The sequence below is a fragment of the Corythoichthys intestinalis genome, chromosome 11 (genome assembly GCF_030265065.1).
Source record: "Corythoichthys intestinalis isolate RoL2023-P3 chromosome 11, ASM3026506v1, whole genome shotgun sequence".
Lineage (NCBI taxonomy): Eukaryota > Metazoa > Chordata > Actinopteri > Syngnathiformes > Syngnathidae > Corythoichthys > Corythoichthys intestinalis.
In genome coordinates this window covers 18,251,305-18,278,339 of record NC_080405.1, presented here as the reverse complement: position 1 = coordinate 18,278,339, position 27,035 = coordinate 18,251,305, and the positions used below count along the sequence as shown (strand labels likewise).

The 27,035-nt window shown below is 40.8% G+C and overlaps 1 protein-coding gene across 9 annotated transcripts in view; it reads left to right on the top strand.

Moving 5' to 3' along the window:
• The window catches only part of atp8a1 (ATPase phospholipid transporting 8A1), a 196,433-nt gene that overhangs the window by 123,256 nt on the left and 46,142 nt on the right, over positions 1 to 27,035 (top strand). For all 9 annotated transcript variants that reach the window (XM_057850549.1, XM_057850545.1, XM_057850550.1 and 6 more), the window contains 3 exons: positions 3,312 to 3,422; positions 19,211 to 19,285; positions 24,789 to 24,911. In XM_057850549.1, the coding sequence (XP_057706532.1) occupies positions 3,312 to 3,422; positions 19,211 to 19,285; positions 24,789 to 24,911 (309 nt within the window). The remainder of the gene's footprint in view (positions 1 to 3,311; positions 3,423 to 19,210; positions 19,286 to 24,788; positions 24,912 to 27,035) is intronic.

The following is a 27,035-nucleotide window of genomic DNA, read 5'->3' as shown; positions in this document are numbered from 1 at the left end:
TGTAGCCAATACCAGTCAAACTATAGTCATCATTTCCATTAAATTTTACTTTATTATTAAATCCTTTGGTACATTTAATTTTAAGATTTCAAAAAACACCTACAAATAAAGTATCACCTTGATCATGCAATTCTCAATGTTTGTGTTAGTGATAGCGAGGCACATTTGTGTTCATGACAAAAGGTCTAATGTCTGCCAAAGCATCATCTTTTTCCAGTGAAATGGTAATAACTGTAAAACAAGCGCCCAAGCGTCACCCAACTCCCCGCACAACTAGATCACAAACAGACTGTGGCAAAATTCACAATGTAAACACATACTGTACTTTTCAAGTAAGGATGTCAGTCGATATGCGATACCTAAGAGCAACAAAACCACTCCTGTGTTTACACACAGAACACCATTCAATGCAACATTTTTCTATTGCTGCCACAGGGCCGGAGACCATGGGAAAGCAATAGTTGTGTACAATACAGTGCGTTCTCTGTCCTTGAGCATGCAATTACTATTCAAGAGGGTAGGGTTTGTTTCCCACTTCAGTCCGCATTACATCTCCAAGGTTTATGTATGTCAAAGACAGGTGGCCTCTTATAATCCACATCACAAATTAAATTACACTTCCAGAGTCTCTCGCTAGTGTTTTCACTATATTGGCAGTGCCGTATGTTAGCTATAATCGGCTGACTGGAAAAGTGAAATTCAACCTGGGAAACTGTTCAAAATCTAAATAAAGCATACCTTGGTCAAGCTGTCATATATGGTTTATTTTCATTTTGTATCAGTGGAAGTCAAAACTCAAATGTCTTTCATTATTTATGAAAAATATGAACATTTTTGGTAGCAGCACAGGTCTGCCTCGCAGTTCTGAGGTTCAAGGTTTGAAACTTGTGTGAGGTTCTCAGTGTTCTTGTGTGGGGTTTTCTCTTGCTAAAAATCATCCTTTTTAGATATATTGAAGACACACTTTTCCCCCAAAATTGGATAAGAGTAATTTATTTTGTTTACATTGTAAATAATAGAAGTGTAATGATTTGTCAATCTGGATCGAGTAAAAGTTTGGTTAAGCATTGAGCCAAACAAGTCAAAATTTTTTGATCAACTTTTAGATGAGCCATTTTGTTTAAAAGAATGGTTCACATTGAAATGTCTAAAGTTAAATGTGTCGAAGGCTCTGGAATCAAAATCGAATTGTGGCAGATGTAATACAGTGGTACCTCTACATACAAATTTAATTTGTTCCAGGACCTGGTTTGTAAGTCAAAATGGTCGTATGTCAAGGTAATTTGTTCCACAGTCCAAAAACCTATGCTAAATCCATTTTAAACACTGCAGGTACAGTTACAAATAGCAGTTACACATAGCAAAAAAATAAATGGTTTAATAATAATAACGTAACCAATCGGTTCTAATGTGGTGGTTGTGTTTCGCATGCTGTTCCTGAATGCACTGTGCGACTGACGAGAGTGAGAGAGGTGCGGAAGAGTGAGAAGTTTTAACTTTTCACATTGTGTTTTTGTCTATGGTGGACAGTAGCCCTGTTGTTTTGCACAAGTTCTGAAATAAATATTTAAAAACCTGATGAAGCCAGCTGTTACAATAATAATAATTTCCACCTTGACTTATAAACACTGGAGAACGGAGGTCAGAGGAGGACAGTCGATCGTAGACATATTCCAGCAGTATTGTCGAGCCAGTTCACTGACGTGCACGCCACACTCATATTTTTCTATCATTTCTATCATTTCCATCTTAATTTCTACGGTAAACTTCACCTTTTTCCTTTTTTTCACCACCTGCACTAACCTTCTTGGGACCCATGTTGATTTCTCTCACAAGAAAATTCGCCCTGTGTCCATCTTGTGGGAAAAACAATTAAATTGCGATGCATCGTATTTGGAGCATGTTGTCATATGTCAAGACAAATGATGAGCCAAATTTTACCTTGGATGCCGAAAGGGTCGAATGTCAATGCAATCTTATGTCGAGGTACCACTGTCTTAGTAAATAACATATACTAGTAGTTGTCCAAAGAATTGATAACATATCCAATCTTTAATTAATATCCAACATTAATTTGGTGAATTACCCCTCCAGTAATAAACTGTGGCGTTAACCCTTTATAGGTTCATTGGGTGCCATAGGGGCTCTGGACATCCAATCCATTTGGACTAGGGCCTTCAAGTCCAAATAGATCGAACATATACTGCTGTCAATGGCGCTCAAACATAAGTATTCACTGCCAGTCTGGATACCAGGTCTTCAATTTTTTTTAATTCAAAAAATAGTCACTTGCCTAAAAGGGTTAATGCCAATGCTAATGCATATTATGCTGTACTTAACAAGAACTGTCCCTGCCGGTTCGTGAATGTTTTAGACCATAAATTCATGTGTGTCACCATGTCATTTTTTCTTAATTTAATGAGCAAAAGTAAGTTGAACTAAATGAAAGCTCTTTAAGGTTACTCTATTAAACATTGTTACTTAACTCCTATTTTCCCAGTCTCTGACATTATTTGAAATTTTTTTTTTTTTTTTTTTAAACATCAAAATTTGAGTTGTTTTAGCAGTGTCAAATTCCATATTAAAGGCAATTCAAACATGGAAAAGAAAAAAAAAAAGATGAAGATTTTGCATGCTGAAATGTGGAAATTATTTTTTAATTCTTCTTCTCTCCTGTGATCCAGACCAATAAACGGCAGCAAGGATGTACTGGGTCGTAAATGTGGCATTCGCACTATTACTAGCTAACACAAGTGAAATGGTTTCCTGGCTGGTCACGTACAGTAACCTAAAGTTGATGATCTTGGTTTACCATTACAACGGCAGAAACATTTTTCTCATTACGTCATCCCAGTGTGGCACAGAAACTTTCAGATTAAACTGTTACATAACACTTTTTAAATTCGACTTCCTTTTTACCCCCTTTGTCAGGCAGCAAAAGGATGAAATGTAAACTTTATAATTTGTTTCAGACTGGCCGATTAGCAGTGTTCTAGTGTAATCACACTTATCAGCCAGAAATTACACTGTAATTGTACACTCACCACAGGCGTGCTTACAGAAGGATCATTCAAATGTCATGTAATGGCTACTCTGAACTTTTGAATACCCACATCATGTATTTTTTCCCCCCATTTATTGTTGGAAGGGGCGCTATTTCACATCTCCCTGTTAGGACATGACAAATGCCTCATTTTCCTTTTCTACATCCATATAACTGTTGTGGCTTTTCTAATGAATTAAACGTGAGAAGCCATCTGACAATGCATGTACTTTACACAAAGAACACCTTTGCTTTTTTTCCCACGCAGTTCGAATACTTGAAGAATCTGCTGCTTGTTCACGGAGCTTGGAATTACAACCGTGTAGCCAAATGTATCCTCTACTGCTTCTACAAAAATATTGTCCTTTACATCATAGAGGTAAGTACTGTTGCAGTGGAAAATGCTACTGAATACTTTTGAATCTTGGCTTGTGTTTTGGCAACTTCTCTAACATTGGAAATTACAATGTAAGTGGAGAAGATACATCTTCCAGGGTCAATACAGAAAAAGTTCTCCTATTTTTATGGTTTAAACAAATGTCTTCAGAAATGTAGGCAATATAGTCAAATTAAATCCATTAAAAGGGTAAGCCAATGTTTTAGATTTTTAACAATAGTAAAACTGTTAAAACAAGTTAACAATAATGGGATCAAATGTGTTATCAGATTAAAAAGTACGAAAACAACTCCCAAAAAACAAGTTACTACACTATAAAAAACCATTTTTGTGGGTAGTAATTATGATCAATTATATTGTATAAATTATACGAGAAGTATTTAGATATGTAAGTGAACTGTGATAAACTGGTTAAAATTAACTCTCTGTACGTAATTTTAATCACTAAAAATTTCAACTTGAATAAACAGGATTATATCTACCCAAAAACATAAGGCTGCGCATGCACAAACAAGTCTGATATGAAACTGAAAGGAGGACCATTTCATTTGGCTGGACACTCCAACTTGGATGGCATCTTACAGTAGCAGGTAAGTTTGAACTAACTGTTTCTTTTAAAATTGACAATGTGAAAACCTTAACAGATGTGGTATGCTGCGTGTTAAATTAAGAAGCCCCTATACTAAAAATATTTATGTATTTTATTCCTGGCTTTTGGCAGCCATTCCTGATAACTAGCTAACAATGTTCTTTAGAGCATAGCAACATGAGTTGCTGGTAATAATGTGGCTTAATTTGAACCTTTAACTATATTTTCTAATCAACTTCTCAGTTACGGCGCACAGTATTGTCAAATGTTTTGCCCTTCGGTATAATTGAGTGGCACGTCCCCCCAGTCCCCGACTGGAAGTACCTCGTCCGCCATTTGCTGAGGTGTGCTGCCCGCAGCACACAGCCAGCAACAGCTAACTTTACTGTTTACATTAAATGACGCTGGGCTGCTACTGAGGCGTGTAAACCCAGTAATGGCGGCAACCACTAGAGGCCGTCACAACTCGGATTAGTCAATATGTATTAAGGAACAACTCATCAGCAAGCTATCCAATAGCCTGATAACGATCTTGATTATTTGATTCAGGTGTGTTGGAGGAGGGAGACGTGGAAAGCAGACTGCCCTCGAGGACTGGAGTTGGTGACCCCTGCTGTAGGAAGTCTTTTCTTCTGCTAATAATGTATTTCCTTTACATTTATTTCTTAAATTTGCACACTAATTTCATGAAACTATTTTGCACTGTAGTTTATCATGCTACAGCATAGCAGTCCTGTGGGGTTCAAACATCTTTGGTACAGCTTTTTTTGCCTTATTTGTATCTCAGACTGGAATATGCTCTCATGTTGTTCAATGTTCAGTTAAAACTGTTCTTAAACTCATGTTGTTTGCATATTACTTATTTTGGACTGATGCCTTCGTGTTCTTCATTCATTAGTCACTGTACTGTACTTGAAGTCATACTATGACAAAAAAAAGTTTGCATGCAATTTACAGTAGGGCAAATAAGTATTTAGTCAACCACCAATTGTGCAAGTTCTCCTACTAGAAAAGATTAGAGAGGCCTGTAATTGTCAACATGGGTAAACCTCAACCATGAGAGACAGAATGTGGGGAGAAAAAAAAAAAAACAGAAAATCACATTGTTTGATTTTTAAAGAATTTATTTGCAAATCATGGTGGAAAATAGTTTTTGGTCAATACCAAAAGTTCACTCAATACTTTGTTATGTACCCTTTGTTGGCAATAACGGAGGCCAAACGTTTTCTGTAACTCTTCACTCTTCGCATGGTGTAAAGAAATCAACAGTGGGAGCAATAATTAGAAAACGGAAGACATACAAGACCACTGATAATCTCCCTCGATCTGCGGCTCCGTGCAAGATCTCACCCCGTGGCGTCAAAATGATAACAAGAACGGTGAGCAAAAATCCCAGAACCACACGGGGGGACCTAGTGAATGACTTAAAGAGAGCTGGGACCACAGTAACAAAGGCTACTATCAGTAACACAATGCGCCGCCATGGACTCAAATCCTGCACTGCCAGACATGCCCCCCTGCTGAAGCCAGTATATGTCCAGGCCCGTCTACGGTTCCCTAAAGAGCATTTGGATGATCCAGAATAGGACTGAGAGAATGTGTTATGGTCAGATGAAACCAAAATAGAACTTTTTGGTAGAAACACAGGTTCTCGTGTTTAGAGGACAAAGAATACTCAATTGCATCCGAAGAACATCATACACTGTGAAGCATGGGGGTGGAAACATCATGCTTTGGGTCTGTTTTTCTGCAAAGGGACCAGGACCACTGATCTGTGCAAAGGAAAGAATGAATGGGGCCATGTATCGAAAGATCTTGAGTGAAAATCTCCTTCCACCAGCAAGGGCATTGAAGATGAGACATGGCTGGGTCTTTCAGCATGACAATGATCCCAAACACACAGCCAGGGCAACAAAGGAGTGGCTTCGTAAGAAGCATTTCAAGGTCCTGGAGTGGCCTAGCCAGTCTCCAGATCTCAACCCCATAGAAAATCTGTGGAGGGAGTTGAAAGCCCGTGTTGCCCAACGACAGCCCCAAAACAGCACTGCTCTAGAGGAGCTCTGCATGGAGGAATGGGCCAAAATACCAGCAACAGTGTGTGAAAAGCTTGTGAAGAGTTACAGAAAACGTTTGTCCTCAGTTGTTGCCAACAAAGGGTACATAACAACATATTGAGATGAACTTTTGGTATTGACCAAATACTTATTTTCCACCATGATTTGCAAATAAATTCTTTAAAAATCAAACAATGTGATTTTCTGTTTTTTTTTCCCCCACATTCTGTCTCTCATGGTTGAGGTTTACCCATGTAAACAATGCAATGCAATAATAGAGGCCAAACATTTTCTGTAACTCTTCAAAAGCTTTTCACACACTGTTGTGGTAGTTTGCCCCATTCCTCCATGCAGATCTCCTCTAGAGCAGTGATGTTTTGGGGCTGTCGTTGGGCAACACGGACTTCTCACCCCGTGGCGTCAAAAAGATAACAAATCAAAGTCTTTAAAACTCAAACAATGTGATTTTCTTTTCTTTTTTTCACATTCTGTCTGTCATGGTTGACGTTTACCCATGTTGACAATTACAGGCCTCTGTAATATTTTCAAGTGGGAGAACTTGCACAATTAGTAGTTGACTAAATACTTATTTGCCCCACTGTATATTGGGCAGACAATTTGTTAAATGTTTAATGAGCAAATTGTCAGTAAAAAAACGTTGTCAATCAAATGTTTCTCATGTGTGCAATGACTTTACGCTTAAAGGTAAAACAAACTTTATGTACAATAGTAATAATTCAGCTGTCAGTTTAATTATTAAAAAAACATTCAGTAAAATATACAATACAAATACACTACAATCATGAGTAAATAATACACAATTTTAATAGGTATTAAGTAACCTGTTTTAAAAGGTTAAGTAAACCTTACCCAAATTATTTGAGTATTTTATTGTTGACGCATTTAGGTAATATTTACTAAGTAAAATTGGTTAAATTTCACAGTATTAAACTGAGTGTAAATTGTTAACTCAATTTTATTGAGTAAATTCTATAGGTTGTTCTTTACAGTGTATTCTACTTTCATGGTGATAATAGACAATAGACTTATTGAACATATGCTGGATAATTTACTGTTTATAATATTTTCTCATCATCATCTCTCAAAGCTGCCGCTTCATTTGGAGTAAGTGTCAACAAAAAAGCCTAGTGTTTTTTATTTGATGACCACAGTGGCATATTTGGTGGGATTCCAAAGTGTACAATATTGGGTCCACTATACTTGAGTGTTCATTTATACTTTCTGGAGAATGCACCTTTATCTGGATCTGAGCCAAAATGTAATCAGCTCTTTTTTGGCCCTTCCAATAAGGATCAGTTAAGTAGATTTTGCTTGATCCTGTAAACAAACGGAATTTAAAAACATACTTTAGACCAGGGCTTGGTTTTAATCTTTTTGGCGCTTCTTTAGTGAGGTAGTGGGTTCCCACTGCTTCGGCTAACATGGTTTCAAACAGACTGGTGTTAATAAAAACAAAGATTAATTGTTGCCAATATTGCTAGTTTTTGACCACTTGAATAACTATATTTCCCAAACACCAATGCGCCACTTGAATTCCTGCTTAGAAATATAAGAGGACTCTTTTATACGTAGTCTTCATCATATTTTTGTTTCTGTAAGTTGATTTACTTTAATGCTGGGGGAATAATGCTTCATGGTTTGTTTGGTATTAGATAATGTACTGTAAAGCCAACTCCAGAAAAAAATAAACTACGTTTGTATTGAATAAAACCACTTTTACTTTTTTTTTTTCGATTAAAAAAAAACCCAAATCAGATTCAGTTGAAAAAGAAAACATGGCCTTACTCTAAACCCTATAGGCTGAAGTTGTTTCCACAACCTGATGACATATGTAAACGTTGTGTGTTTGCGCTGCTGCTGATGGCCTTCGCACGCAGCCAGTTTCAACACAGCTGGACAGAAAACAAACGAAGGAGAAATAGCAATCATCCTCAAAGACGCACATCCGATACAGCTCATCTAATTAACGACATTTAAATCTTTCTCCGAGTATAGTCATTTGAACTCCACAGGGCATGAGAGGAAAAATACATGGAAGATTTACAATAGATTGCAGAGACATTATGAAGCCCGGACCACCATGAAGGTTTGCCAAGGTAGCGTTATTCAGCTCTCTTTCGTTATATCACTGAAGATGAATGGGAATTCCGTGCATGGTTTGTGACATACAGCAGACCTCACACTGATTACAAGTTCAAAGCTACAAGCGAGGAAAGAGATAGGTTAAGTGGGTCTTACCAGTCATGGTGCTATGATGTTTTGATCTGCACCCCCTTGACAAGTGGTAGCCTTAATAGGTGCTCTTCTCACTTCCTTTGAATTTTTGAAAAAGATGTGATATTTCCTGAATTTATGTGTTTGTATGCCACTTTAACGGTGTTGTTTTTGTTTTTTTGTATGTTTTTCTATTGATAATTTTGTTTGCAATCTGATATATACCGTATGACCTTTCACCTTGTGATTCAATAACAATGCAAAGTTTTTCATAACTTTGTGTAAAAAAATTATTGTTTGTCTGGTTAACATGCTCTCCTGCGTAATAGGTTCCCTAGGATGTTGTAACCGATATCATAAGTGACAGTTGCTTTGTATTTTTTACTGTTTATTCTACGCCTGTAGTTTGCATTCCTGCTTTTAATCACATGTAATCCGGGTAAATGTTTTCCCACATGCTCTGAATGTATTCTGAAATGACTGCCACGACTTGTGATGCGTTTCAAACATCCACTGACAGACCCCCACATCCCCCCTTGTCCATCTTTCTCATTTTACACTCTGCCTGCCATTGTAAATGAACCACGACACTCCTAGAGCCCTCAGACCACAATGAAATCGCAGAAATTCTTCTCAATATTGTTTGTGCATTTTTCTAAGAGTGGAACTGCAACTCCTTCCTTTTCAAGGCTTAATTCGCATGCGAGTGTCATTAGTGTCTGCGGGCCCTGTCTCGTCGTTGTAATACTGCTGTTGTCCCTCTCCGTAGAAATGTACTCCATGCACCTCTCATCGTGTACTGCATCTTTGGGTAGTTGAGGAGATAATACGATATTTTAGGGCACTCCACTAGCACTGTTTGGTCCGTTTTATACAGACCAGAGTTCTTTTTCTTAGATAGTCCGCTTCGTTTTGTAAATGTGAATACGCACCTGAACTCTAGTCCAGACCAAACAAACGAACTCTGGTCCACTCAAAATCGTGGGTCTCGGTTCGCTTTAAGCACGTATTTCCTCTTCTATTTGTTCAATCAATGAGTGCGCCTTTCGTCCACGTGATGCTACTAGAAAGGTTTGGTTGGCGCAGTGTGAATGCTGAACTTTTTCAACAACTCATTTGCAAGTGTTGCTGTGAGGTAGCTCTCCAACCGGACCCTTCTCCTCTTGGTCTAGGGTGAAAGCGCTCTTAGGCTAGGTTCATACCGCATGTCGTATTGCACAATTTCGATTTTTTTATGTCATATCTGTTTTTTGGTGCACCTGTTCAGACTGCCTTTGTCCATTGAGCCCGTTCAAGTATCACACATGCTCACTAATTTGCAGCCAGAGATGCACTGTGCAAACTGCACAGGAGCATCAAAACAAATGCTGGATCAAGGTTATTCTAGGGTAATCATATTGTGATTTCCAAAAAGAGTTCACAAATAACAAACATAAATAATACCCGTTTAGTCTGATATTCGAAGTTTATATAGATTGATAGCATGCACTCACTGTGCGTGCATGACGCACATACTAGTATACAGTGCCTTGCAAAAGTATTCGGCCCCCTTGAACCTTGCAACCTTTCGCCACATTTCAGGCTTCAAACATAAAGATATAAAATTTTAATTTTTTGTCCAGAATCAACAATCTGGACTTTAACTTGGCCATTCTAACACCTGGATAGGTTTATTTTTGAGCCATTCCATTCTAGATTTGGCTTTATGTTTTGGATCATTGTCCTGTTGGAAGATAAATCTCCGTCCCAGTCTCAGGTCTTGTGCAGATACCAACAGGTTTTCTTCCAGAATGTTCCTGTATTTGGCTGCATCCATCTTCCCGTCAATTTTAACCATCTTCCCTGTCCCTGCTGAAGAAAAGCAGGCCCAAACCATGATGCTGCCACCACCATGTTTGACAGTGGGAATGGTGTGTTCAGGGTGATGAGCTGTGTTGCTTTTACGCCAAACATATCGTTTTGCGTTGTGGCCAAAAAGTTCAATTTTGGTTTCATCTGACCAGAGCACCTTCTTCCACATGTTTGGTGTGTCTCCCAGGTGGCTTGTGGCAAACTTTAAACGAGACTTTTTATGGATATCTTTGAGAAATGGCTTTCTTCTTGCCACTCTTCCATAAAGGCCAGATGTGTGCAGTGTAAGACTGATTGTTGTCCTATGGACAGACTCTCCCACCTCAGCTGTAGATCTCTGAAGTTCATCCAGAGTGATCATGGGCCTCTTGGCTGCATCTCTGATCAGTTTTCTCCTTGTTTGAGAAGAAAGTTTGGAAGGACGGCCGGGTCTTGGTAGATTTGCAGTGGTCTGATGCTCCTTCCATTTCAATATGATGGCTTGCACAGTGCTCCTTGAGATGTTTAAAGCTTGGGAAATCTTTTTGTATCCAAATCCGGCTTTAAACTTCTCCACAACAGTATCTCGGACCTGCCTGGTGTGTTCCTTGGTTTTCATAATGCTCTCTGCACTTTAAACAGAACCCTGAGACTATCACAGAGCAGGTGCATTTATACGGGACTTGATTACACACAGGTGGATTCTATTTATCATCATCGGTCATTTAGGACAACATTGGATCATTCAGAGATCCTCACTGAACTTCTGGAGTGAGTTTGCTGCACTGAAAGTAAAGGGGGTAAAGGGGCCGAATAATATTGCACGCCCCACTTTTCAGTTTTTTATTTGTTAAAAAAGTTTAAATTATCCAATAAATGTTGTTCCACTTCACGATTGTGTCCCACTTGTTGTTGATTCTTGACAAAAAAATTCAATTTCATATCTTTATGTTTGAAGCCTGAAATGTGGCGAAAGGTTGCAAGATTCAAGGGGGCCGAATACTTTTGCAAGGCACTGTATATGGACAGTTTTCCCCGACTCTCTGTAAGGAATCTTGAAATATTGCTCATTTGGAGCACAAAAGAAAATCGAGCATTCTCAGACTTGTCCTCCACCCCCTTTACCCCTCCATTTTATTTTTCAATGACTGTTGTCAAGCCCGCCTCTTCCCAAAAAGCCAAGTTTAAGCTAGGCGCTAATGCTAATGCACAGCTCCAACGTTGCAGTCATCTGTGTCTCTCGCTCTTTGGTGACGTAATTGAGACATGAATTCCGATTTGGGGGACTTGACAGTTCAGATCGCAGCCACATTCTGGAAAAATGTGGCCCAGATTGGATTCTAACCACATACGAAAATGACCTACATCGAATTTGAAATGGTCCACTTTTATGCAACCTGTCCCGTTCAGACCGTCAAGTTGATGCTTGCCTCGAGCCGGAAAAACACAAAAAAATTGGATTCATGCATTAAGACCTGCGGTATGAACCTAGCCTTAGTCAAACTCTGAAGTCTTAAACACATGAGCACCAGTTTATCTCACTAGTAGGTCTTGCTTTGTTCTGGCATGTAGAATAACATTTTTAATTATCCTTCATTAGAGGGATAATTTAGCTGTTGCTTTTTTGTTTCAATGGAGTGAACTACTAGTATAGTTTCAATGAACTGAGTGACAAACGTTTCTACACATTTTAGCATCTATTTTGGGGATGTACTGTATGTGGCTATGCGATGTGGGGATATAGGGATGTGGAGTACACCCCCAACGAATATTTGGGAAATAACGTTAATTAGAAGGGAAATACAGAATGTTTTTTTTTTTTTTTTTTACTTAATCCTTTTTTCGTTACAAAAGACATCTTTTTGTGTTTAGATTCATAATGCAGAATACATTTTAGGCTGCTATTTTCTAGGTGTTTATATTTTTTTGAAAGGCAGCTGGTGACTTATTGGGCTTGACGTCTATTAGAGGGAAATATGATATATTTGTTACTGTTCTAGTGCTTCCAATCTGTTTCCAATCAGTTCTGTTTCCACCAATTCATGGCACTGGTTGTAATCATGCACATATTTTAGTTAATGTGATTCCTCTAACAAAATTCCCACTTTCATCCCAAATGATAGTTAGCTAAAGAAGTGCAGTAAAAAGGAGGCTATATTCTGTCACCGTCAAGTGAAGAAAGCCCCTCAAAAGGAAACCATAGCAACTTGATTCAAAGAGTCTGTCCTGCAGGCCACTCATGTTTGATTGACACTTGGCCACGGTGCCACAGAGCCCACTGATGGACAACTGGCATTTATGAGGCCATTACATGAAAGCACATTCACAAGGCCGTGCTCCGCATTGCAAAACACCACCGGTCACATTCGACACCACATATTTGCGGCATATTTATCGGCTTCTTCTTCATGTCCTCAATGGTGCCTTTGTCCATGAATTCTATTAGCAATTCTGCAGTAGTAAGCTTAAGAGTCTCGGGGCCCGCATTGTAAGGGACAAATGTCAACCTCTTCCAGACACTTCTCAACAAGGCCTCCAGAGCTTTGCAATCAATGATTTTTCATTCGCTGATGAATATGCAAAGAGTCTTCTAATCGCCCGCATGGCTGTTTTTCAACATGTGCACTGGGGGAGAGAGGACAGCCACACCCCTCCGCTGAGTGGCCTTCAATGACGAGAAGAAAAGGGGAAGAGAAATCCTGGCGGGTACTTCCCCTTAATGAGCAAATCAATGCATCTGTCCTTCAAGAGAGAGACGGAGGGAGACGTATTGGGGACCCCGAGGATGAGGCCAAGACACTCACACAAGGAGCAGTTACCGCTTGCCTTGAATGGAAGTCTTTTTTAACTCCGCACAACAATAAACAGGGCCTGGCCTCGCATTGAGCAGACCCGTAATTAATTCAGCAGTTTGACCTGCCTGCTAGCTTCTCCTCATTACCATTGCTTGAGGAAACCTACCTCCTGGCTGTTTGAGGCTATATGTACACATAACCTCGAAATATATCCCGGGACCCTTCTTATATCATGGATTTCTTGTTTTATGGCAGGTTTGTAAATTTAGACTTGTATAACTAACTGGTTGTAACACTTTGTGCCAGTTGGTGCTGTATATACTGGAAAATATGAAGCGTAATTGAGAACAAGAGGCTGACCCATCACTGTATCGAATCATCCACCACATTTTTCCGTTTTAATATTTGTTGTTTCCGCATAGATAATATATGCCAGCCAGTTTTGTCGGGTAACTGCTGTCTATGGCATTTCATCATTGTATCACGGTAGCATTAAACTAACTTTAAATGTAATTCCATTCAGGGACCAGAAACTTCATTTGGTCCATCACTTTTTACCTCAAGGGCAGCTAATGAGTATAATACAATCCTGCAAACCATACAGTGGGGCAAATAAGTATTTAGTCAACCACTAATTGTGCAAGTTCTCCCACTTGAAAATATTAGAGGTGGCCTGTAATTGTCAACATGGGTAAACCTCAACCATGAGAGACAGAATGTGGGGGGAAAAAATCAGAAAATCATATTGTTTGATTTTTAAAGAATTCATTTGCAAATCGTTCATCTCAATACTTTGTTATGTACCCTTTGTTGGCAATGACAGAGGCCAAACATTTTCTGTAACTCTTCAAAAGCTTTTCACACACTGTTGTGGTATTTTGCCCCATTCCTCCATGCAGATCTCCTCTAGAGCAGTGATGTTTTGGGGCTGTCGTTGGGCAACACGGACTTCTCACCCCGTGGCGTCAAAAAGATAACAAGAACGGTGAGCAAAAATCCCAGAACCACACGGGGGGACCTAGTGAATGACCTACAGAGAGCTGGGACCACAGTAACAAAGGCTACTATCAGTAACACAATGCGCCGCCAGGGACTGTATCCTGCACTGCCAGACGTGTCCCCCTGCTGAAGAAAGTACACATCCAGGCCCGTTTGCGGTTCGCTAGAGAGCATTTGGATGATCCAGAAGAGGACTGGGAGAAAGTGTTATGGTCAGATGAAACCAAAATAGACCTTTTTGGTAGAAACACGGGTTCTTGTGTTTGGAGGAAAAAGAATCCTGAATTGCACCATACCCACTGCGAAGCAGGGGGGTGGAAACATCATGCCTTGGGGCCGTTTTTCTGCAAAGGGACCAGGACGACTGATCTGTGTAAAGGAAAGAATGAATGGAGCCATTTTTCGAGAGATTTCGAGTGAAAATCTCCTTCCATCAGCAAGGGAATTGAAGATGAGACGTGGCTGGGTCTTTCAGCATGACAATGATCCCAAACACACAGCCAGGGCAACAAAGGAGTGGTTTCATAAGAAAAGTTTCAAGGTCCTGGAGTGGCCTAGCCAGTCTCCAGATCTCAACCCCATAGAAAATCTTTGGAGGGAGTTGAAAGTCCATGTTGCCCAATGACAGCCCCAAAACATCACTGCTCTAGAGGAGATCTACATGGAGGAATGGGTCAAAATACCAGCAACAGTGTGTGAAAAGCTTGTGAAGAGTTACAGAAAACGTTTGGCCTCCGTTATTGCCAACAAAGGGTACATAACAAAGTATTGAGATGCACTTTTGGTATTGACCAAATACTTATTTTCCACCATGATTTGCAAATAAAATTCTTTAAAAATCAAACAATGTGATTTTCTGGGGTTTTTTCCACATTCTGTCTGTCATGGTTGACGTTTACCCATGTTGACAATTACAGGCCTCTCAAATATTTTCAAATGGGAGAACTTGCACAATTAGTGGTTGACTAAATACTTATTTGCCCCACTGTATGTGAGTCCATCTCATCTAAATATGTCAAGACTAATCATATAATGCCATTTTGTACACAGTTTGAATATTAATTTGGTGTGTAAATTGTAGAACAGAATACTTGTCATTTCTTGTTTGGAAATGTGCTGTTACTGTATGTGCATATGTATTCTTTCAAGCAAAGTAAAAGACTTTCGCTTTAATGAAGTGTTATGTTTAGCATTTAGTTTTTCTTAAATACAGTGTTTTATTCTTTTTTTTTAGGTTTTAGAGGAAACCTGAACTGAAAGTGACAGCTCTCGAGATGTGTGTAAAACTATATGATCTTGCTAGATCACAGCTCTGGAAGATATACCCAATGATTAACCAGAATTTAACTGTACTACTGAGCTAAACTAAGACCCCCAAAACTACCCGCGCTTGTAGAGCTTGGCATATTTTGAGTGTGCATCCCACATTAGCGTGAAAATAGGGCCTCAGTACACAAAAGCAACAAGCTCATGGTAGAGTGCACCTAATGGTGGGGAGGCTCCAGTCTGGGTACAGTGGGCGTGGTAGCAAGGAGAGGATGGGGGGGGGGGGGGGGCACACATGCACCTAAAACTGTTCCTGGTCTTTCCGTGCACTACTTTGAGCCTTGGATTGAGGGGTAGGTCTCATGTATGCAAATTAAGATTTTAAATGGAGTGGCCGGTGGTAGATGGAGTACATAGTGGAGGTAAATAAGTGTTGGTGAGAGGATCAAATTGTCCCAAATTGTGGTGGCTCCTGCCTTCATAAATGAAATCCAATGATGCAAGAACGTCAATCATTGCGTAAGGCTACAGCCCTGATGTTCCACACATAGCTTTGACATGAGTGGTACATACCTGTCAACCCGAGGCCGTTGGCAATCTTACAAATTGGTGACTAATCCAACAACGTGCAATATGAAACAAAAATAATGCTCAATTTTTAAAATAATATGCATTTATTGGTAATATTGTAACATATAACCTGGTGCAATCAAAGAAAAATATTTTCAGCTACATCATAATTACTAAAATTTAACAGTGACTTTTGTTATAATTGTATGTTGCACTTTTGGCACTTTTTTTTGTTAGTGTGTCCAGTTATAAATTTAAAAAGTCAATTGATAAAATTAACTTACCGATGCCATCTTTGAGTCAGGGAATATTTCTTTTGCTAATTCTGAAAAGTGATCAGCAATACTTGCGGGCAAATTGTGTTCGTCACGAAATTGGCAGAATAAAATCTCCGCTTTCGTCACTTTTCATTCTGCAGACTTCATCTTCATGACCAGTGTTGTTAATCTTACATTTAAAAAGTAATAAATTACATTTACAAATTACTTCTCCCAAAAAGTTATTGAGTTAGTAACTCAGTTACCTGAATGTAAGAGTAATCAGTTACTGGGCAAAGTAAATGTATTTACCTTTCATGTTTTTGTTTTTTTTTTGTTTTTTTTTTTGTTTTAACAAAAAAACAAAACAAAACAAACAAACACAAAAAAACGGTAACCTTTGCTATGTTTGGAAGTCATTTAATGTTGTGACTCATCCGTTAAAGTTGTTAAAATTGCTCCCGTTTTTGCATTAGTTCCCTTCTGTCTACTTTCGACATGTGAACGTTTTAAAACTGTTTCATTTAAAGATAGATTCAAGTCAAGATTTTGCCGATTTTGGGGGTATTTTAGATTAAAGTTACTTAGGTTTGCTAGGAAGATTCACTACAACAGAGCCTTTCTGAGAAGTCTACTGCTTTAAAATGGTGGCTGTTTACCAACGCCACCGAGTCTGTCGTTTCGCATCTAGTTCTATATGCATGTGATATCTAGACCTAGATTGTAGGCTGTCAGCTACAGTCAGGAAATATTGGAGCCACCTTGCGTAGCATCGCATTTGCTACAGCGTCACAACAAACACTCTTCTCTCTGTGTCTCTGAATTTTCTCGCATCATTTAACCAGCGTAACGCATAGTAACGCACATTGTCAAAATCCGAACGGAGAAAAAAAAATTAATGCACGAAAAACGTAGAGATATTGAACGTATTGAACACGTACACATTTGAAAATCAGTGCTCACTTGTACAAATTACGCCAAAACCGTACAACTTGACAGGTATGGTGGTAACAATGCATCTGGAATGCAATTTGTTGAGCATTTATTAAAATGAGGCTTCTATGTTTTCCATCAATAACTATCAATTATCATTTATAATCAGTTCATATATCGTACATTATCATTTATGTTATTTATTTTATTGTTATCATTATTGTTTTGATAATTGTATAATTTATTTTAGTTGTTATTTATGATATCATAAAAGCATGCACACATTAATTACTTTCAATCATAACTGGGCTACTTTCTTGGAGCATAAGTACACAAATCTTTAGTAAGAATCAGCCATTACTGGATCCACGTACGCCACAAAAATGTGACACATTGCCGCATACGGAAAGTGTTGTATTTATCAACGCCTCTACAGTAAGTCAAAAGTGGTATAAATTGATTAATTTATTCATTGGCTGTCATTGTCAATGATGTGGATACACGTCCAGTCCTTTTGAAATGGCCTCTCCCAGTTCAAATGGCTAGGATGTCTAAGTTAAATCAATGTCTAAACTAAACCAAAAGGAACTTAGAGTAAATTTTTCAACTGCCAGGTCATTCAGCGTTGGTGCTTTTAAAGTAACATTGTACATCACCACTATGTCACTCTGATAGTACAAGATGTCATCACACAGCCGCCCAGTTCTGTTTCTAACACCATGATCAACATCATCTGTCACCCCGGTGTCAAGTCAGCCTGCTCTCAAACGGGAAACTGGGGGCTTGATGTAGTGTATGTGTTGAGATAATCCTGTGGTGGCCCCAGTGGGAAGTTTGCATCAATAGAGGTGGCTTTGCCCTGTTTACATTCTCTACCTTTCCTCATTTAGACTGATGGCCATTTGGGTTGCAGGTCAATACCTCCAATCAACTCTTATCATTTTAGGAATAGATGGGTTAGGAAGCAATTGTTTGTGCTTTTACTCCCTAAACATGACTGAAGAGTGTATTTTTCTTGTTTAAAATTGTCTTTTAAAAAAAAACTGTTTATTAAGAAAAAAAAAATTCAAAGTTGTAACCCTTTAGGATGACATCTGAGAATTTTCACTTTTTGAAGGTTTTTTTTTTTTATATATATAATGAAGATTTAAACAGTATATTTCAGTGGCCTTCTATGAATAAACTACACTGTAGTTCATGATCAAAATCAATAATGTGTTATTGATTAATACTAAAATATTACAATACAGTGGTACCTCGACATACGATCGCTTCGACACACAATCTTTTCGACATCCAACGTAAAATTTGACTCGCCGTTTGTTTCTACACCCGATGAAATGCTCGAAATACGACAACAGGACAGCGCCGCAGACGGACACATGGCGGATTTTCTTGTGAGAGAAATCAATACAGGTTCCAAGAATGTTAGTGCAGCTGGTCAAACAAGGGGAAAAGGTGACGCTTACAATTGAAATGAAGATGGAAATGATAGAAAAATATGAACGTGGGGTGTGCATCCTTGAACTGGCTCAACAATACAGCCGTAGAATGTCTCCGATCTCCAAGGTCCTCCTCCGACCTCCGCTTGCCAGTCTTTATAAGTTGAGGTGACAATTATTATTGTAGTAACATCGCCAAAGAAATTGGCAGCTTTGTCAGGTTTTATTTATTTCAGACCTTGTGCAACACAACACACCTACTGTCCACCACAGTTAACTGTGTTCTAAACAAAACATTAAAAGAGAAAGTAAACCCTCAACCGCACCTCTCCCTTTCTGTCACGTCAGCGACGTGGTCCGTTCAGGTACAGAACGCAAAACACGTCCGCCACATTAGAACCCGCTTCATTACATAATTACAGGAATTATGATCAATATTTTTTTATTATTCCATTTTTTATTAATAATTTACTTGTTTTGTTATGTGCAATTGCCCTTTTTAGTAGTACTAGTAGAATTTGTTAAGGATGTAGTGTTGGTATTCCGGCTGTGGAACAAATTAATAGATTTATAATGTATTCTTATGGGAAAATCCTGCTCAACATACGACCATTTCGACTTACAAACAAGGTCCTGGACTGAAATAACTTCATATAAAGAGGTACCGCTGTAGAAGAATTGCATTTCTCTTTCCTTCATACAGATTTACACTTGAACTCTGGTGATACATCTGTGATTTGCTTTTTCATCTGCTCTTTCACTCATCTCTTATGTGATTTTTTTTTTTTTCCCTCTCACAGATCTGGTTTGCGTTTGTCAATGGCTTCTCGGGTCAGATTCTGTTTGAGCGCTGGTGCATCGGCTTGTACAACGTGGTGAGTGTTGATAAAAGCTTTACAGTCCACGAAGCTTAACGCTGCCAAAAGAGCTGCGGTTGGAGGCATCTCTTCGTTGCAGCATTGTGTCACTAACATCCTGAAAACACTCCAGTGTATTAATGAATGAATGTCAAAGCTCAACCTTCCCCTGTTGCCTAAACTATGCACTGAATGTGAAAGAACAACAGTTTGGCTTGCCCCAGGAAGTGTTGTTAGCGAGCGCAGCTATGCTCACATGATATTAAAAAGCAAAGGAAGGGGAGTCCCACAGGACTCTGTAGTGGGGCCACTCCTAATGATGTCATATTTCATATCTGTCATGACTTTGCTGAAGTAAAAATGTCCATCAGCACACATTTGATCATAAAATGGATGTTTTCGCAGCACTTCTCCTTGCATTAATTTGCCAAGAAACTACCATCTTTGTGGCACTGGTGGGCGCAGCCCAAATTCCTGTGGCTCTGTGGGAGTCTGTCAGAGGCACTGGTCTGAATCGGCCCCTCAATAAAGCGCTTCCCTAGAATAAGAAAAGAGCTCGGTGGAGCATGTCATGCAGACCAATGCCCCAGCAGACACCCATTCCTGATAGGCCCAATGGGAAGTCACACCAAGTGACCCGCTTAAGCCTCTGCCTTCAAACACCATCTCTACATTACAACACAGCTAAATCATTGCACTTTCAACTTGAGTGGAACACCTGATTTTTCAAGAGATGTTTTTTGTATGCAAACAGATGTGAAGTATCCAAAGTAAGGAAAGCTGAGATGTTCTACAGTAATGTCACTTATCCTCAGTGGTTTAAAAGACAGAGGGTGGGCCAGGAAGGGGTAAAAGCAAATTCCACTAGAAATCTAACCAGGAATTTGCTTTAAGCTATGAAGATGCAAAAGCAGCATAGAAGAACGTTTGCGTGTTGTCATTGTTCTTCACTTTATTCAAAACACAGAGAAAAAATCATTTAAAAAAGACGAAAACAACATTTGATTTTAAAACCATAATTTCACCACTACATTTTTTTTGTTTATGCCACCCAACACATGTTTTCTCAATTTGAAATTAATCCATCTTTAAACATTAAAAATAGAAGTAAACTCATACATGTATGTATGTATGTATGTATGCATGTATGTATGTACAGTATAAACAGTATCTATGTATACAGTATAAGTAATTAACTATGTATATATGTATGCATGTGTATATACAGTATGGCGGAAAACACTCAGGTGAAGTTCCGCTCTGAGACCCCCAATTTGGCCAAATTTCATAATTGTCCTGTCCTTGCTTAAAATCTCAATTTTCTGGAATAAACTTTTTGAACAGGAGGGCATTTAAAAACTAAAAAATTTTTAAAAAATTTAAACAGCAAAACCCTAACTGGAGATGAGAGCATAATTAAAGACGCCATGATCTAACGAAGATATTATCGCGTACTTACCCCTTTTCGATCCAAAAACTCCATGTAGCATGTATCACCGAGTGTCAAGACACACCTGTGAATGGCCACAGCCGGATTTTGGGGGGATTTTATGGGTGAAACATGGTAATATAACAAGGGTCGCGATGCACAAATCGCAGACATCAAGGAGTGGTTGAGATTTTCATTTTCATATATTTACCCTTTTAAAGTTTTTTTTTTTTTCAATTTTTTTTTTTTCAATTTTTGTCATGGCCTCAGTCCCTGCTGCAGCATTGCCTAATTGCCTTCAATTATCCCCACATGTCTTCAATTCACCTACTCACAGCCCAGCCAATAGCACTGCTGCATTCAGCAGTCAACCTGTGTATTTAAAGCCCAGATTTTCACTTCCACTCTGTCAGACCGTCTGCGAAGCCTTCCTGTTACCTGCCTGCCTAGCTCTCTGAATCTGACTCTCGTTGCCGAATCTGAACCTGCCCAACTGCTGCCTTCTCTCCTGCCCTGGTAACTCGACCTGCCTTTTGCTTTTGGAAACCTGTCTTCTGCCTAGCCCTTGTCTGTACTGCTGCCATCATTACACCTGCCCTGCTGGTCCTGTCAATAAATTGTTGAAAACGTGACGCATTTGTGGTCCTCCTCTGTCGGGTCCGTGACAGTACGATCTGACCAGTAAGGACCCAGCGCACAACACTCCCGGCATGGACGATAGCAACGCGACAACCCAGACCGCCATGCAGCGTCTTGAAATCGCAGAAGGCAAGATGAATCGGATGGCGGGGGAAATTTCATCATTAATTCAGCTTGGTCATCAGAGGCAACACCAACATCACCAACCCAGTCGCTATGATCCTGTCAGGAAACCACCATGAGTTGATTCGTTTTCACCTGCTCCGTTCACCAGGCCAACCCCTTATTCTGGGTTACCCATGGCTCCGCCAGCATAACCCTCACCTAGACTGGACGACCGGAACAATCAAAGAGTGGGGAAAAGACTGCCACCGGACCTGTCTGCGCTCTGCTGTACCCCAGTTCTGGTCCCCCCGGTTCTGCCCTTGACCTCTCTAATGTGCCAAAATGCTACCATGGACTGTGGGAGGTGTTCAACAAAGCCAAGGCCACTTCTCTACCCCCTCACCATCCCTATGACTGTGCGATCGACCTCCTCCCGGGGACTGCCCCACCCAAGGGCAGTCTTTACTCTCTGTCCGCCCCTGAAAGAAGAGCCATGGAGGATTACATTACTAACTCTCTGGCGGCAGGAATAATTCGTCCATCATCATCTCCTGCCGGTGCCGGGTTCTTCTTTGTAGGGAAGAAAGATGGTTCGCTCCGTCCCTGCATCGACTATAGGGGCTTAAATGACATCACCATTAAAAACCGCTATCCTCTTCCTCTGCTCACCTCTGCCTTCGAGTTGCTCCAGGGGGCCACTATCTTCACCAAACTGGACCTCAGAAATGCTTACCACCTGGTGCGGATAAGAGAGGGAGATGAATGGAAGACTGCCTTTAACACCCCAACAGGCCACTATGAGTACCTTGTCATGCCGTTCGGACTCACCAACGCTCCGGCAGTGTTCCAGGCTCTGGTTAATGATGTCTTGCGGGATATGCTGAACAAGTTTGTCTTCGTTTACCTTGACGACATCCTGATCTTCTCCTGAACCCATCTGAACACACCCGCCATGTCCAACTGGTCCTCAGTCGCCTCCTGGAGAATTCTCTGTACGTCAAGGCCGAGAAATGCGAATTCCATGCTAAATCCATGGCTTTCCTAGGTTACATTGTGGCCGAGGGAAGCATCCAAATGGACCCGGCAAAGTCTCTGCGGTGACCTCATGGCCTATTCCAGAAAACAGAAGGAAACTTCAGCAGTTCCTTGGCTTTGCAAACTTCTACCGCAAGTTTATCCGCAATTACAGCAGTGTCGCCTCCCCTCTCACCGCTCTGACCAGCCCCAAACACCCATTTGTCTGGACTTCAGCAGCAAATGAAGCCTTTGGTATCCTCAAGTCACGCTTCTCTTCTGCCCCTATCCTCCAGATGCCAGACCCAGACCGGCAGTTCATTGTGGAAGTGGACGCCTCTGATGTGGGAGTCGGCGCTGTGCTCTCTCAAAGAGCAGCAGAGGATGGCAAACTCCACCCCTGTGCGTTCTTCTCTCGCAGACTGTCCCCATCTGAGGAGAACTATGACATAGGCAACCGTGAGCTGCTGGCTGTCAAGCTTGCTCTGGAGGAGTGGCGCCACTGGCTGGAGGGGTCAATGATTCCGTTCTTGGTCTGGACCGATCACAAGAACCTCGAGTACATCCGCTCCGCCAAACGACTGAGCTCCAGACAGGCCCGCTGGGCTCTTTTCTTCACCTGGTTCAATTTCACATTGTCCTACCGTCCTGGATCATGCAACACCAAGCCTGATGCCCTCTCCTGTCAGTTTCAAAAAGACAACATACCCACCAAGGATCTTGGGCCCAACATAAAAGAAGCCAACATGACAAAAAGGCTTCAACCAAACTGACCTGACCTTAGACACATCTGTGTGGCTGTTTAAATCAGGGCGACCACCTGAAGGAGGTATGACAAATTAACCAAACATTTTCAACTTACTAAACAACAACAGATGGAAAATATACATATATTCAAACAATAATTAACTAATGTGCATTTAAACAAACAGTGAAAACTTTACTCCAAACAATCAAAATTAAATCAACTTAAATAACCCCCTTCAGTATGGTAGGTGCCAGATCTTACACAGCTGTGGTCATTAACTCAAATTGGCAAATAAAATCTAATAGGCATTCAGACAAATATTAACTAAAGTGTGCACCCATTAGAAAATACATGTCCAAAAAAATATCACATAAATAATTAACTAAATCTTGAAACACTAAATTGTGCTGGTTGTGGTAGCCACCACAAGGGGTTTCCAGGGTGAAACGGACAAATTAAAAATAGTTCAGGGACTTAATGCGCCATTAATCTGCTATGGCAGCATATAGACATATTGTTCTATCAAACACAACAATTCTTTTGGCTTAAAATACAGCAGTTTATTTCAAAGAGGGGTGACAGAGCAGAAACTGCTTTTTCAGTCTTGTCTGTGTTTTCTGCCATATACAATAAATATTTATGTATATATGTGTTTATACTTTATATTTATATGAATATACAGGGGTTGGACCAAATAATCGAAACACCTAACATTTTGGCATCATAATCATTAAACATAATTGTTAAACAATAGCATGAGGAACATTCTAATGAAGTTGAGCATCTCGTATGGCCGGCACAATCCCCAGACCTCAACATTTTTTAGCATTTATGGTCAGTTTTAGAGATTCAATCAAGACATCGATTTCCACCGCCATCATCTCTAAAAGAGTTAAATGGTATTCTCACTGAAGAATGGCTTAAAATTCCTTTGGAAACAATTCACAAGTTGTATGACTCAATACCTCGGAGAATTGAGGCTGGAAAATAAACCACGCACTACTGCAATTCTGATCACAACTGTAGGTATGTTTGGATCAGGGGTTGGCAAACGAGTTCTCAAGGGCCTCAGTGGGTTGGTGAAAGTTGGTGAAAAGGCCTCCTCTTGATCGGTTGCACTGAAAAGCAGTACCTACTGCGGCCCTATAAGGAATAGTTTGCCCAACCCTGGTTTAGACGGCAAAATTTCAGCGTTCAGATTAAAATTATGATCAGGTGCACTGCGTTCATGAACACTAAAAATATTGATCCGATTAGATCTTGCTTTCGATTTTTATCAAAATTTGGGAATAAAGTGTTTTCCTGCAAACTGATCGGATTATAAATCGGTATAAACCACCTCGCTAGTTCAGAATAGAATCTTAAATCGGAACGGGCTGGATCAGGTTAGAATATTCCGAATGGGCTGTGAACGTAAAGCATTTTTTTTCCGACCAGGCTTTTAATCTGACTGAAAAGTATACATCTAAACATACCTGGTATGTTTGGTAAATGTTCATTTTTATTTTTGAAATTACAGCAGACAATTGTTTTGTGTCAGTTGCAGGTTTGATACTTTTTTTTTCTGTCTTTAATTTCTTGTCCAGATCTTCACTGCCCTGCCTCCGCTTACTCTGGGAATATTTGAGCGCTCCTGTCGGAAAGAAAACATGCTGAAGTACCCCGAGCTCTACAAAACCTCCCAGAATGCAATGGGATTCAACACCAAGGTAAACTACTTTTGGAGCACTTTTCACTCAGTAAGACATGCGTATGACATGTCCTGTCTGGTTAGCCAGGGGAATCATTTTCAGGGTAGGTGCTTTCTTGTTAAGAGAGCAATAAAGACATTCACTCCTTTAGACACAGTGGGCTCCTGTACACTCCTCACAGGCGTGGTGACCTGTTTAGTGTGGCGTGGAGGTGGAATAAAGAGGGATTGGCCATGAGGGTCATGGGCAGGCAAGGTCAGACGGGTGGTCGTGCAGAAAGAACCAGGGGAATGGAAAGGATATGGTGTGATGCCATTTGCCATGGAGAATTATTCAATTTGTTCATGCGTGCCACCATTTGTTCAAGTTTGCCCTCAGGCAGACATGGCCTCAATTGTAGATTCAGCTGGTGAGATGTTAAGCAGATAGGAACATATACCTTGGGGTGCAAAATAGGTATACAGTAGTAGTGCAAAATCTGTTTTCCAAATTTGCAAATTTTCGGGAACCATTGTTGTTTTTTTCCCACAACTGTTTACATCCATTTACAGATGAAATTTCAGGAAGAACATACAATACAGTGTTAACTAGTGAACTTAATTTAATTTTGTTATGCAATTTCCATTTTATATTGCTGACTTATTGATAGCTGTGATCTTGCAATGCTTTAAGGAAACATTTCAAAATGTGATTCCACGAGATCCATACAGAGTGTGTGCGTATACTGTATGTGTATGTGTATATATTGTAATGTCCGTAACTTTCTGCGGGCCGCGAAGGGGCCATGGGACTGGCGAGTGGTGACGTAGCGGGAAGTAGGGGGTGTGGTAGGACGGCGTGAGCGAGAGTGTTGGACGCATGTTGCAGCAGTTCGCAGTTATTTGTGTTTTTTTTCTATTGTTGCCACAATAAAGTGAAGGTATCCATCATTCATTCCTCTCCTTCTGTTCCCTCATTCGGGGCTATTACATTGGTGTCAGAAGCTCGGGCTTACGACTCTACGCCGCGTGCTCGTGTGGAAGGGAGAGGGAGTGGACGTTCGGCAAAATGTTTGGCGGCTCCGGCGCTCATGCAAAGGTGAAAAGTGAAGCAAAGGACTGTTTGATTGACATGCCGGCGATGGACGGTGACGAGCGCGTTCGCTATGGCTGCAACGTTTCGCGCCAAAAAGAGAGCGGGCGCGCCATGACGGAGCGGCGTCATGAGGAGGCGGGGTCTGGCTCCGCAGATGTCAACAAACATGGCGGCGCCCATGAGCTGACGTGGGCGGCCGCGAAGTCGCTGAAGTTCAACGGCAAAGGAAGCTGGGAGGCATTTAAAGCACAGTTTGAACTGCTGGCTGATACAATGGGCTGGTCGGAGAGTGTTAGGGCTTTGCATTTGGCCTTATCACTAACTGATGATGCTGCATCTTGCCTATTGCTACTGAGCCAAGGAGAGAGACTCAACTACAAAACGCTAGTTGGCGCTCTGCAAAGGCGTTTTGGAGACTTTAATGTGAGAGACTCTATCCGCTGTGAGTTTAAACATCGTGTGCGGCAGTCAAATGAGCCGCTGCGTTGCCTTGCCCACGAGATCGAGAGCCTGGGCCGACGGGCGTATGCTGGGATGCCAGATAAGGTCCAAGATGAACTGATACGCGATCAATTTGTCCAGGCTCTCAGGCCAGATGAACTTCGCATTCATGTGCAACTCGAACACCCCGCGGACTTGGGCGTGGCGCTTGCACTCGCGATGGAAAGGGAGATTGCAGCCAAGGGGTCGCCACAGTCATCAGTCCATCAAGTCTCAGTCACGGCACTGTCAGGGGGAGGGGAGCAAAGACCACCATGGCTGGAGGAGATGGTGTGTGCTTTGAAAACCCACATTGATCAGCGTGTGGACGAGACCAACCGACGCCCTGCCATCTGCTGGGGCTGTGGACAACCCGGGCATCTGATGAGACGGTGCCCAAAGAGGATGGACCAGCAGGGAAACGGGAAGGGGTCCGCGTAACCCGGACAACGCGGGCCCCCTCTGCCATTTCCCGGGACCAGCAGCCCCCCGTGGTGGACACCGTGGATGGAAGAGCTCGAGAGCATGATGGAGCTGTTGCCACGGTGGGTTGGACAGAGGTTGGTGACCCCTGCCATGTTCCAGTGC